This window comes from Nerophis ophidion, linkage group LG04, assembly GCF_033978795.1.
Source record: "Nerophis ophidion isolate RoL-2023_Sa linkage group LG04, RoL_Noph_v1.0, whole genome shotgun sequence".
NCBI lineage: Eukaryota > Metazoa > Chordata > Actinopteri > Syngnathiformes > Syngnathidae > Nerophis > Nerophis ophidion.
In genome coordinates, this window is record NC_084614.1 from 8,186,507 (window position 1) to 8,201,411 (window position 14,905).

Consider the following 14,905-nt stretch of genomic DNA (forward strand, 5'->3'; position numbering starts at 1 on the left):
CCGCCCCTTTTCGTAGAACACCAACCAATGGCGTCAGGCCTGCGAATGAGCTGCGGCTGCTGCCTTGCTTTGTTGTATTGTCGCTTTAACGTTTTCATTGAGTAATAGAACTTTGTAAAATAACTTTAGTGACTTTATGGTGTCGAATCGGATACATATAAAAGTACTTCATGCTCCTCCTCGATGGAAACTCGGTAACTGCTTTTGTGGGCTCAAGGCAACCAAGCTCACCTCGGCTAGCAGCTAGCTCGCTGTGCTAGTTCATGTTATTTCTGGACTGAGGAACAAGTTTACTAACCTTTTCTTGACATGACGTCAGCCTCTGCAAAGGTAAGTTCTCACTTACCTATTTTTTTAAATTTATTTTTACTTCATTTGTACTATTTTCCAGAGATGGGTGGCTCAATACGATTAATACCAAGTGTAGTACCAATATTCGGAAGTACGTGTTAGGTGACGACTTGTCTAGGGTGTACGCCGCCTTCCGCCCAATTGTAGCTGAGATGGGCACCAGCGCCCCCCCGCGACCCCAAAGAGAATAAGCGGTAGAAAAAATGGATGGATTGATGGTGTTGGTCTTGTTGCACTATTTTATTTGTGTTGTTTCCAAACAAAAACAACAGAACGATCTTGGTGCAAAACAACAAAAGTGTGACTATGACAACAAAAGTGTGACTATGACAACAAAAGTGTAATTATGACAACCAAAGTGTAATTATGACATTACAGGTGTGACTATGACAACAAAAGTGTGGTTATGTCAACCAAAGTTGAATTATGACTGTAAAAAGTGCGATTATGAAAACTAAAGTGCGATTATGACAACAAAAGTATGATTATGTCAACCAAAGTTGAATTATGACAATAAAAAGTGCGATTATGAAAACTAAAGTGCGATTCTGACAACAAAAGTGTGATTATGACAACCAAAGTGTAATTCCGACATTACAGGTGTGACTATGACAACAAAAGTGTGATTATGTCAACCAAAGTTGAATTATGACGATAAAAGTGTAATTAGGACAACAAAAGTGCGAATATGACAACCAAAGTTGAATTATGACAACAAAAGTGTGATTATGACAACACAAGTGTAATTATGACAACAAAAGCGTGATTATGACAACAAGTATGATTAAGACAACAAGTGTGATTAAGATGACAAGTGTAATTATGACAACAAAAGTGTGATTATGTCTACCAAAGTTGAATTATGACGATAAAAGTGTGATTATGTCTACCAAAGTGTAATTATGACAACAAAAGTGTGATTATGTCTACCAAGGTGTAATTATGGCAATAAAAGTGTGATTATGACAACAAAAGTGTGATTATGTCTACCAAAGTTGAATTATGACAATAAAAGTGTAATTATGACAACAAAAGTGTAATTATGACAACAAAAGTGTGATTATGACAACAAAAGTGTGATTATGACAACAAGTCTGATTAAGACGACAAAAGTGTGATTAAGATGACAAAAGTGTAATTATGACAACAAAAGTGTGATTATGACAACAAAAGTGTGATTATGACAACAAAAGTGTGATTATGACAACAAAAGTGTGAATATGACAACAAGTCTGATTAAGACGACAAAAGTGTGATTAAGATAACAAAAGTGTAATTATGACAACAAAAGTGTGATTATGTCAACCAAAGTTGAATTATGACAATAAAAAGTGCGATTATTACAACAAAAGTGTGATTATGTCAACCAAAGTAGAATTGTGACAATAAAACGTGTGATTATGACAACAAAAGTGTAATTATGATATTACAGGTGTGACTATGACAACAAAAGTGTGATTATGTCTACTAAAGTTAAATTATGAGAATAAAAGTGTGATTATGACAACAAAAAGTGTGATTATGACAACTAAAGTGTGATTATGTCAACCAAAGTAGAATTGTGACAATAAAAAGTGTAATTATGACAACAAAAGTGTAATTATGACAACAAAAGTGTGATTATGACAACAAAAGTGTGATTATGACAACAAAAGTGTGAATATGACAACAAGTCTGATTAAGACGACAAAAGTGTGATTAAGATAACAAAAGTGTAATTATGACAACAAAAGTGTGATTATGTCAACCAAAGTTGAATTATGACAATAAAAAGTGCGATTATGAAAACTAAAGTGCGATTATGACAACAAAAGTGTAATTATGACGATAAAAGTGTAATTATGACGATAAAAGTGTAATTATGACGATAAAAGTGTAATTATGACAACAAAAGTGTGATTATGTCAACCAAAGTTGAATTATGACGATAAAAGTGTAATTATGACAACAAAAGTGTGATTATGTTAACAAAAGTAGAATTATGACGTTGAATTATGACAGCAAAAGTGTAATTATGACAACAAAAGTGTAATTATGACAACAAGTATGATTAAGACAACAAAAGTGTGATTAAGATGACAAAAGTGTAATTATGACAACCAAAGTGTAATTACGACATTACAGGTGTGACTATGACAACAAAAGTGTTATGTCAACCAAAGTTGAATTATGACAGTAAAAGTGTAATTATGACAACAAAAGTGTGATTATGACAACAAGTCTGATTAAGACGACAAAAGTGTGATTAAGATGACAAAAGGGTAATTATGACAACAAAAGTGTGATTATGACATTACAGGTGTGACTATGACAACAAAAGTGTGATCATGTCAACCAAAGTTGGATTATGACAGTAAAAGTGTGATTATGACAACAAAAGTGTGATTATGACAACAAGTATGATTACGACAGAAGTGTGATTAAGATGACAAAAGTGTAATTATGACAACAAAAGTTGAATTATGACAATAAAAAGTGCGATTATGACAACTAAAGTGCGATCATGGCAACAAAAGTTGAATAATGACAACAAAAGTGTGATTATGACAACCAAAGTGTAATTACGACATTACAGGTGTGACTATGACAACAAAAGTGTTGTGTCAACCAAAGTTGAGTCATGACAGTAAAAGTGTGATGACAACAAAAGTGTAATTATGACAACAAAAGTGTAATTATGACAACAAAAGTGTAATTATGACAACAAAAGTGTGATTATGACAACAAGTCTGATTAAGACGACAAAAGTGTGATTAAGATGACAAAAGTGTGATTATGACAACAAAAGTAGAATTATGACAATAAAAAGTGCGATTATGACAACCAAAGTTGAATTATGACAACAAAAGTGTGATTATGACAACACAAGTGTAATTATGACAACAGAAGTGTGATTATGACAACAAGTCTGATTAAGACGACAAAAGTGTGACTATGACAACAAAAGTGTTGTGTCAACCAAAGTTGAGTCATGACAGTAAAAGTGTGATGACAACAAAAGTGTAATTATGACAACAAAAGTGTAATTATGACAACAAAAGTGTAATTATGACAACAAAAGTGTGATTATGACAACAAGTCTGATTAAGACGACAAAAGTGTGATTAAGATGACAAAAGTGTGATTATGACAACAAAAGTAGAATTATGACAATAAAAAGTGCGATTATGACAACCAAAGTTGAATTATGACAACAAAAGTGTGATTATGACAACAAGTCTGATTAAGACGACAAAAGTGTGACTATGACAACAAAAGTGTTGTGTCAACCAAAGTTGAGTCATGACAGTAAAAGTGTGATGACAACAAAAGTGTAATTATGACAACAAAAGTGTAATTATGACAACAAAAGTGTAATTATGACAACAAAAGTGTGATTATGACAACAAGTCTGATTAAGACGACAAAAGTGTGATTAAGATGACAAAAGTGTGATTATGACAACAAAAGTAGAATTATGACAATAAAAAGTGCGATTATGACAACCAAAGTTGAATTATGACAACAAAAGTGTGAGTATGACAACACAAGTGTAATTATGACAACAGAAGTGTGATTATGACAACAAGTCTGATTAAGACGACAAAAGTGTGACTATGACAACAAAAGTGTTGTGTCAACCAAAGTAGAATTGTGACAATAAAACGTGTGATTATGACAACAAAAGTGTAATTATGATATTACAGGTGTGACTATGACAACAAAAGTGTGATTATGTCTACTAAAGTTAAATTATGAGAATAAAAGTGTGATTATGACAACAAAAAGTGTGATTATGACAACTAAAGTGTGATTATGTCAACCAAAGTAGAATTGTGACAATAAAAAGTGTAATTATGACAACAAAAGTGTAATTATGACAACAAAAGTGTGATTATGACAACAAAAGTGTGATTATGACAACAAAAGTGTGAATATGACAACAAGTCTGATTAAGACGACAAAAGTGTGATTAAGATAACAAAAGTGTAATTATGACAACAAAAGTGTGATTATGTCAACCAAAGTTGAATTATGACAATAAAAAGTGCGATTATGAAAACTAAAGTGCGATTATGACAACAAAAGTGTAATTATGACGATAAAAGTGTAATTATGACGATAAAAGTGTAATTATGACGATAAAAGTGTAATTATGACAACAAAAGTGTGATTATGTCAACCAAAGTTGAATTATGACGATAAAAGTGTAATTATGACAACAAAAGTGTGATTATGTTAACAAAAGTAGAATTATGACGTTGAATTATGACAGCAAAAGTGTAATTATGACAACAAAAGTGTAATTATGACAACAAGTATGATTAAGACAACAAAAGTGTGATTAAGATGACAAAAGTGTAATTATGACAACCAAAGTGTAATTACGACATTACAGGTGTGACTATGACAACAAAAGTGTTATGTCAACCAAAGTTGAATTATGACAGTAAAAGTGTAATTATGACAACAAAAGTGTGATTATGACAACAAGTCTGATTAAGACGACAAAAGTGTGATTAAGATGACAAAAGGGTAATTATGACAACAAAAGTGTGATTATGACATTACAGGTGTGACTATGACAACAAAAGTGTGATCATGTCAACCAAAGTTGGATTATGACAGTAAAAGTGTGATTATGACAACAAAAGTGTGATTATGACAACAAGTATGATTACGACAGAAGTGTGATTAAGATGACAAAAGTGTAATTATGACAACAAAAGTTGAATTATGACAATAAAAAGTGCGATTATGACAACTAAAGTGCGATCATGGCAACAAAAGTTGAATAATGACAACAAAAGTGTGATTATGACAACCAAAGTGTAATTACGACATTACAGGTGTGACTATGACAACAAAAGTGTTGTGTCAACCAAAGTTGAGTCATGACAGTAAAAGTGTGATGACAACAAAAGTGTAATTATGACAACAAAAGTGTAATTATGACAACAAAAGTGTAATTATGACAACAAAAGTGTGATTATGACAACAAGTCTGATTAAGACGACAAAAGTGTGATTAAGATGACAAAAGTGTGATTATGACAACAAAAGTAGAATTATGACAATAAAAAGTGCGATTATGACAACCAAAGTTGAATTATGACAACAAAAGTGTGATTATGACAACACAAGTGTAATTATGACAACAGAAGTGTGATTATGACAACAAGTCTGATTAAGACGACAAAAGTGTGACTATGACAACAAAAGTGTTGTGTCAACCAAAGTTGAGTCATGACAGTAAAAGTGTGATGACAACAAAAGTGTAATTATGACAACAAAAGTGTAATTATGACAACAAAAGTGTAATTATGACAACAAAAGTGTGATTATGACAACAAGTCTGATTAAGACGACAAAAGTGTGATTAAGATGACAAAAGTGTGATTATGACAACAAAAGTAGAATTATGACAATAAAAAGTGCGATTATGACAACCAAAGTTGAATTATGACAACAAAAGTGTGAGTATGACAACACAAGTGTAATTATGACAACAGAAGTGTGATTATGACAACAAGTCTGATTAAGACGACAAAAGTGTGACTATGACAACAAAAGTGTTGTGTCAACCAAAGTTGAGTCATGACAGTAAAAGTGTGATGACAACAAAAGTGTAATTATGACAACAAAAGTGTAATTATGACAACAAAAGTGTAATTATGACAACAAAAGTGTGATTATGACAACAAGTCTGATTAAGACGACAAAAGTGTGATTAAGATGACAAAAGTGTGATTATGACAACAAAAGTAGAATTATGACAATAAAAAGTGCGATTATGACAACCAAAGTTGAATTATGACAACAAAAGTGTGATTATGACAACACAAGTGTAATTATGACAACAGAAGTGTGATTAAGACAACAAGTGTGATTAAGATGACAAGTGTAATTATGACAACAAAAGTGTGATTATGTCTACCAAAGTTGAATTATGACAATAAAAGTGTGATTATGACAACAAAAGTGTGATTATGTCAACCAAAGTTGAATTATGACAGCAAAAGTGTAATTATGACAACAAAAGTGTAATTATGACAACAAGTATGATTAAGACAACAAAAGTGTGATTAAGATGACAAAAGTGTAATCATGACAACCAAAGTGTAATTACGACATTACAGGTGTGACTATGACAACAAAAGTGTTATGTCAACCAAAGTTGAATTATGACAGTAAAAGTGTAATTATGACAACAAAAGTGTGATTATGACAACAAGTCTGATTAAGACGACAAAAGTGTGATTAAGATGACAAAAGGGTAATTATGACAACAAAAGTGTGATTATGACATTACAGGTGTGACTATGACAACAAAAGTGTGATCATGTCAACCAAAGTTGGATTATGACAGTAAAAGTGTGATTATGACAACAAAAGTGTGATTATGACAACAAGTATGATTACGACAGAAGTGTGATTATGATGACAAAAGTGTAATTATGACAACAAAAGTTGAATTATGACAATAAAAAGTGCGATTATGACAACTAAAGTGCGATCATGGCAACAAAAGTTGAATAATGACAACAAAAGTGTGATTATGACAACCAAAGTGTAATTACGACATTACAGGTGTGACTATGACAACAAAAGTGTTGTGTCAACCAAAGTTGAGTTATGACAGTAAAAGTGTGATGACAACAAAAGTGTAATTATGACAACAAAAGTGTGATTATGACAACAAGTCTGATTAAGACGACAAAAGTGTGATTAAGATGACAAAAGGGTAATTATGACAACAAAAGTGTGATTATGACATTACAGGTGTGACTATGACAACAAAAGTGTGATCATGTCAACCAAAGTTGGATTATGACAGTAAAAGTGTGATTATGACAACAAAAGTGTGATTATGACAACAAGTATGATTACGACAGAAGTGTGATTAAGATGACAAAAGTGTAATTATGACAACAAAAGTTGAATTATGACAATAAAAAGTGCGATTATGACAACTAAAGTGCGATCATGGCAACAAAAGTTGAATAATGACAACAAAAGTGTGATTATGACAACCAAAGTGTAATTACGACATTACAGGTGTGACTATGACAACAAAAGTGTTGTGTCAACCAAAGTTGAGTTATGACAGTAAAAGTGTGATGACAACAAAAGTGTAATTATGACAACAAAAGTGTAATTATGACAACAAAAGTGTGATTATGACAACAAGTCTGATTAAGACGACAAAAGTGTGATTAAGATGACAAAAGTGTGATTATGACAACAAAAGTTGAATTATGACAATAAAAGTGTACTTATGATAACAAAAGTGCGATGACAACCAAAGTGTAATTACGACATTACAGGTGTAACTATGACAACAAAAGTGTAATTATGTCAACCAAAGTTGAATTATGACAATAAAAGTGTGATTATGACAATAAAAGTGTAATTATGACAACAAAAGTGTGATTATGTCAACCAAAGTTGAATTATGACAATAAAAGTGTGATTTTGACAACAAGTATGATTAAGACGACAAACGTGTGATTAAGATGACAAAAGTGTAATTACGACAACAAAAGTGTGATTATGTCAACCAAAGTTGAATTATGACAATAAAAGTGTGATTATGACAATAAAAGTGTAATTATGACAACAAAAGTGTGATTATGTCAACCAAAGTTGAATTATGACAATAAAAGTGTGATTTTGACAACAAGTATGATTAAGACGACAAACGTGTGATTAAGATGACAAAAGTGTAATTACGACAACAAAAGTGTGATTATGTCAACCAAAGTTGAATTATGACAACAAAAGTGTGATTATGTCAACCAAAGTTGAATTATGACAATAAAAAGTGCGATTATGACAACTAAAGTGTGATTATGACAACAAAAGTGTAATTATGATATTACAGGTGTGACTATGACAACAAAAGTGTGGTTATGTCAACCAAAGTTGAATTATGACAATAAAAGTGTGATTTTGACAACAAGTATGATTAAGACGACAAAAGTGTGATTAAGATGACAAAAGTGTGATTATGTCAACCAAAGTAGAATTCTGACAATAATAAGTGTGATTATGACAACAAAAGTGTGATTATGACAACAAAAGTGTGATTATGTCAACCAAAGTAGAATTCTGACAATAATAAGTGTGATTATGACAACAAAAGTGTAATTATGACAACAAAAGTGTGATTATGTCAACCAAAGTAGAATTGTGACAATAATAAGTGTGATTATGACAACAAAAGTGTAATTATGACAACAAAAGTGTGATTATGTCAACCAAAGTAGAATTGTGACAATAAAAAGTGTGATTATGACAACAAAAGTGTAATTATGATATTACAGGTGTGACTATGACAACAAAAGTGTGATTATGTCTACTAAAGTTAAATTATGAGAATAAAAGTGTGATTATGATAACAAGTATGATTAAGACAAGTGTGATTAAGAAGACAAAAGTGGGATTAAGATGACAAGTGTGATTTATGACAACAAAAGTTAAAATATGACAATAAAAGTGCGATTGTGACAACAAAAGTGCGATTATGACAACAAAATTGTGATTATGACAACAAAAGTGTGATTCTGATAATAAAAATGTGTTACATTTTTTTGTTTGTGTTGCTTCCAAACAAAAACAACAGAATGTTTTTGGGGCAAAACGTATGGTGGCCGACGTTTAATAAACAGCGTGATGTACTTTTTCAGTCCACCAACTTTCTCTTGGGCATCCCACTCATGTATTTCTCTCACTGTGGGGCTTTTACTTCTTAAAAGTATGCTATAACTTCAGGTTTGATGTAGACGTTGTTTTTTTATTCCTTTTTTTTTTAACTTGTTTTTTTTATTAGAGTTGTTAGAAGTAACAAATATACATCGACTTGCCCACATATGCGGTCCTCTCCAAGGTTTCTCATAGTCATCATTGTCACCGACGTCCCACTGGGTGTGAGTTTTCCTTGCCCTTATGTGGGCCAACCAAGGATGTCGTAGTGGTTTGTGTTGTGGTTTGTGCAGCCCTTTGAGACACTAGTGATTTAGGGCTATATAAATAAACATTGATTGATTGATTGAACATCAACGATACAGTTTGCAACTTTTGGTCGCTGATAAAAAAGCCTTGCCTGTACCAGAAGTAGCAGACAATGTGCGCATGACATCACTCGTTGTAGAGCTCCTCACATTCTTACATTGTTTACAATAATGGCCACCACCAGACACAGAAAGCGCCAATTTCCCCATTAATTTGAGCGAGGATGAAAGATTCGTGGATGAGGATAGTGAGAGTGAAGGACTAGAAAAAAAAAAGACGAGGACAGTGGGAGCGATTCAGGTGTTATTAGACACATTTACTAGAATAATTCTGGAAAATCTCTTATCTGCTTATTGTGTTACTAGTGTTTTAGTGAGATTATAAAGTCATACCTGAAAGTCGGAGGGGTGTGGTGACCGCCAGTGTCTCTGAGGGAAGCCACGGAGGAGCCAAGAAAGTCGCGGCTGCCTCTTTGACAGCTGCAGGAGGAACGACACCATCTCCGCTCATGTTTACGATAAGAGCCGACTTATTACCACAATTTTCTCACCGAAACCTGCCGTTTGACATGTGGTAGAGAACCATGTTCGCTCGACCGCTCTGTTCCATATTAAAGCTTCACAACAAACAAAGTGTGAAGTGAAGTATATTTATATAGCGCTTTTCTCTAGTGACTCAAAGCGTTTTACATAGTGAAACCCAACATCTAAGTTACATTTAAACCAGTGTGGGTGGCACTGGGAGCAGGTGGGTAAAGTGTCTTGCCCAAGGACACAACGGCAGTGACTAGGATGGCGGAAGCGGGAATCGAACCTGCAACCCTCAAGTTGCTGACACGGCTGCTCTACCAACCGAGCTATGCCGCCCCACAAAGAAACAACGGTTGTGTTTTGGTTGCTACAGCTGGCTGCAATACACCGCTTTCCACCAACATCTTTCTTCTTTGACGTCTCCATTATTAATCGAACACATTTCAAAAGATTCAGCAACACAGATGTCCAGAATACCGCGTAATTATGTGATGAAAACAGACTACTTTTAGCCGTGTTCGGTGCTGGGAGAACATGTCCGCTACCACCGGTGACGTCATGCTCACGCGTCATCATACGTGTCATCATACCGCGACGTTTTCAACAGGAAACTTCGCGTGAAATTTAAAATTGCAGTTTAGTAAAGTAAAAAGGTGTTAGCATGTGTTGCAATGTTAATATTTCATCATTGATATATAAACTATCAGACTGCGTGGTCGCTAGTAGTGGCTTTCAGTAGGCCTTTAAATCAAGAAAGCGAGTCCAAAGTTTGCTACTGTAATAATGTGCTCTAATGCTAAAATAATGTCAACAAATTTCAGGTTGGTGAGATTTTCTCTGCGGCCGGAGCAGCTTTCAGCAAGCTGGGGGAGCTGACCATGCAGCTGCACCCGGTGTCTGACAGCAGCCCCGCAGGGTGAGCCCACCCCCCCCCGCCCTCGCCGTGTCCGATACCGCCTCCTTGCTAACGCCGTCTTTCCCAGGGCCAAGTGGACAGAGACGGAGATCGAGATGCTGCGCCTGGCCGTGCGGCGATTTGGAGACGACCTCAACAGCATCAGCGGCGTGATCAAGGAGCGCACCGTGTACGTGCTTGGCCGGCGAGTGCACGCCGGGCGCCAATGTTGAACGCGTGTCTTGTGCCCCGTGCAGCGCTCAGATCAAGAGCACGGTGAAGCGGAAGCTGTACGAGGACAGCCGAGTGCCCATTTCCTCCGAGTCGCCCAAAAAGACGCCCAAGAAGGCTGCGGTCGCCCAGACGCCCACCCCTGCCTCAGCGGCGCCCGCCATGAACCCAGTGTCCGCCTCCCAGGTCGTCGTGGCGACAGGAATGCAAAGCGGCGCCCCGCCCATTAAGAAGCAAAAGACGGCAGGTGAGTGGCGGGTGTGGCACAGGCGGCCGAGCCTCGCTTCTTGACCTGACTTCCTGTCTGCAGACGTGACGCTAAGCGCGCTCAATGACTCGGACGTGAACAGCGACTTGGTGGACATCGAAGGACTCGGCGACGGCGCTTCCAGCAAGAAGCTCAACTTCGACCAAGGTAACCTCGCGGCACCTCCACTAGGGGGCGTGTTCTGATCTGGCGTGCTTGTCATGTTTGGTTCGGCGTGAAATTCAAACCTTAACCCGTTTGCTCTGCGTGTACTATTCCAATTTAACATACATACCCCTAACATATGTTAGGGGTATGTATGTATATATATACATATGTATATATATAAGTATATATATATATATATATATACATATATGTATATATATATATATATATATATATATATATATACATATATGTATATATATAAATATGTGTGTACATATATACGCATACATATGTGTATATAGGTATATATATATAAGTATATATATACATATGTATGTATATATAGATTTATATGTATGTATGCATATATGTATGTATGTATATATATAAATATATGTATGTGTGTACATATATACACATACATATGTGTATATATGTATATATATACACATATGTATGTATATATATATTTATATGTATGTATGCATATATGTATGTGTATATATATATATATATATATATATATATATATATATATATATATATATATATACTCACTCCACCTTTTCCTAAAGTAACATCACCACTATATTTTTTTTTAGTCATGGTTGAAAATAAACTTCATAAACAGTTTATAAGTGTGTCAGACACAACATTAGGTACACTTATCAGATCGCTAAAGCTCTGCATAAAAAAAGCTACATACTGCCCTCTGGTGGACGAGTCTTGAAGTGTTCTGCAACGCAGACACAAGCACACAGCAGATTGTATCGACTAGCAGTAACTTACTAATTTATTTGACCAATTAAATGAAATAGACGGGATTCGAAGGAGGAGTGTCAAAAAAAAATGGAGCTAATTGTTTGATTGACATCAGCTATCGAGCAGCTTGTAAACATCCGTGGATTGTCAGCGCAATAGCACCGGAAATGTGCTCCATGCAAACCCGTCCGACCGGAACTCTGACAAAAGTTCCGTGGGTGATAATGTAAACTCACTCCAATATGAAAAAAAAAAAAGGATTTAAACTAATTTTGTTAAAACTGTCGCCTTAGCCACTGGTACTCGCGCTTCCTCTTGCTTAAACTCCGCACTGACTTGTCTAAGTTTGAATGTAAGTCTAAGGACGGAAAAAAGCTAGCCAGTTAGCCTGCTTGTTGCCGCTCTCAGAGGTACAACATTCTACTTTTCCGCTCATCAAATGTGGAGGATTACAATCTGAACACTGTTCCTCCCGAACCAGTTGTAGTTGTCGACCATTTAGACGTAGCCGAAGAGAAGGAATGTAAACCGGTCACAACACCGGAAGAGTATTACCCTGGGGGCGTGGCTACATGAACGAGGTGCCAGATGGGAAATGGTGTTCTTTGCGTGCATTATTATTACATGCAAGTGTCAAAAAAGACAGCCACGACAGATGAAACTACATCTAAAAGTAAAATATAGTGTGGAAGTCCACCCAATTACAAGAACTGTAGTTTTCAAAATGTTCTTTTCTGATGAAAATAGGGTTTTGGATCTGGATCTAATAGATTTTATGTGGCACTTGTGTGCGGATTAAGCCTTTTTTAAAGCCTACTGACATGAGATTTTCTTATTCAAACTGGGATAGCCGGTCCATTTTATGTTTCATACTTGATCATTTCGCGATATTGCCATATTTTTGCTGAAAGGATTTAGTAGAGAAAGTTTGCAACTTTTGGTCGCTATTAAAAGAGCCTTGCCTGTACCGGAAGTAGCAGACGATGTGTGCGTGACGTCACGGGTTGTGGAGATCCTCACATCTGAACATTGTTTACAATCATGGCCACCAGCAGCTAGAGCGATTCAGACCGAGAAAGCGACAAGTTCCCCATTAATTTGAGTGAGGATGAAAGATTTGTGGATGAGGATAGTGAGAGTGATGAACTAGAAGAAAAAAGTTATAAAAAAAACAACACATTTACTAGGTTAATTCTGGAAAATCCCTTATCTGCTTATTGTGTTACTAGTGTTTTTGTGAGATTATATGGTACCTGAAAGTCGGAGGCGTGGGGCCACGGGTGTGGTGACCGCCAGTGTCTCCGGTGGCAGGAGGTAATAGTCTGCAGCTGCAGGATGAAACTCCGCTCATGTCTCTGGTAAGAGCCGACTTATTAGCACAATTTCCTCTCCAACACCTGCCGGTTGACATGTGGTCGGGAACCATGTTGGCTTGACCGCTCTGTTCCGTATTAAAGCTTCACCTTCGGGAATGTAAACAATGAAACACCGGCTGCGTTTGTGTTGCTAAAGGCAGCTGCAATACACCGCTTCCCACCTACATCTTTCTTCTTTGACGTCTCCATTATTAATTGAACAAATTGCAAAAGATTCAGCAACACAGAAGTCCAGAATACTGTGTAATTATGCGATGAGAGCAGACAACTTATAGTTTGGATCGGGCTGGAAAAAAAATGTCCGCTACATCATTAGGGTTGGGTATCGTTTGAATCCGAACGATTCTGATTCTTTGTTTCGATTCTGATTCCTGACGATTCTCGATTCTGATTTTTCTTGTACCAATGTGTTTGCCAGGTAGTCCCTGGAAGGTGGTATGTATTTTGTGTTGAGAGTTTTCACCATATCCCTGCAAACATAAACATTTAATGTTGCTGTTACTGTTTAGCCCAGTATCAATTAGCTTAGCTCTAACGTTATTGCTTAACTAACCTAAATGTTGGAGATTCCACCTCTGAGAAAGGATGCAGTCTTTTGACTATGTGTGCTGTGACCTTTCTGTGGCACCGACATCTTCCCCCTTGCCGCTACGGTGAACGGAGCACGCTGAGCACATGGCGGAGCCTGGCTAGCAGGTTGTAAATTGTCTATGAAAAAATACGCGCGCTAATTTGTTAGCTGCCTCAACGTTGGCGCAAAACACATGGCGCAGTGGGAGAGTGGCCGTGCGCAACCCGAGGGTCCCTGTTTCAAATCCCACTTAGTACCAACTTCGTCACGTCCGTTGTGTCCTGAGCAAGACACTTCACCCTTGCTCCTGATGGGTGCTGGTTGGCGCCTTGCATGGCAGCTCCCTCCATCAGTGTGTGAATGTGTGTGTGAATGGGTAAATGTGGAAGTAGTGTCAAAGCGCTTTGAGTACCTTGAAGGTAGAAAAGCGCTATACAAGTACAACTCATTTATCATTTATTTATTGCACATATATTGTTTTACTTACCGGATTCGGACTGCAGTGCAGTCACCGAGGTGCCAGGCTGGGCGTCGGAGCCGGAGCCAGAGGAAGAGGCAGAGGAGGACGGTCGGCGCAGCGCGTCCAAGACGGGACACGCATTTATTTGTACTCCATGAACTCGGAGGTGCTTCATCATGTTCGACGTGCACCCTCCTAAGCACCAAACAGTCCTGTCGCATGTGTTACATTGTGCCGATATTTCATTTTTTTTTTTAGTAAAATAAAGCCATACTTTGGACCGCCGACGCCCGCTATCCATGCTTGACTGACTCGCTC

The 14,905-nt window shown here is 36.4% G+C and overlaps 1 protein-coding gene across 1 annotated transcript in view; it reads left to right on the top strand.

The window, feature by feature from the left end:
- The window catches only part of lg04h17orf49 (linkage group 04 C17orf49 homolog), a 15,624-nt gene continuing 719 nt past the window's right edge, over positions 1-14,905 (top strand). The window contains exons 1-5 of the mRNA XM_061896917.1: positions 1-330; positions 10,696-10,790; positions 10,858-10,959; positions 11,027-11,247; positions 11,311-11,415. Of these exons, the coding sequence (XP_061752901.1) occupies positions 310-330; positions 10,696-10,790; positions 10,858-10,959; positions 11,027-11,247; positions 11,311-11,415 (544 nt within the window). The 5' untranslated portion in view covers positions 1-309. The remainder of the gene's footprint in view (positions 331-10,695; positions 10,791-10,857; positions 10,960-11,026; positions 11,248-11,310; positions 11,416-14,905) is intronic.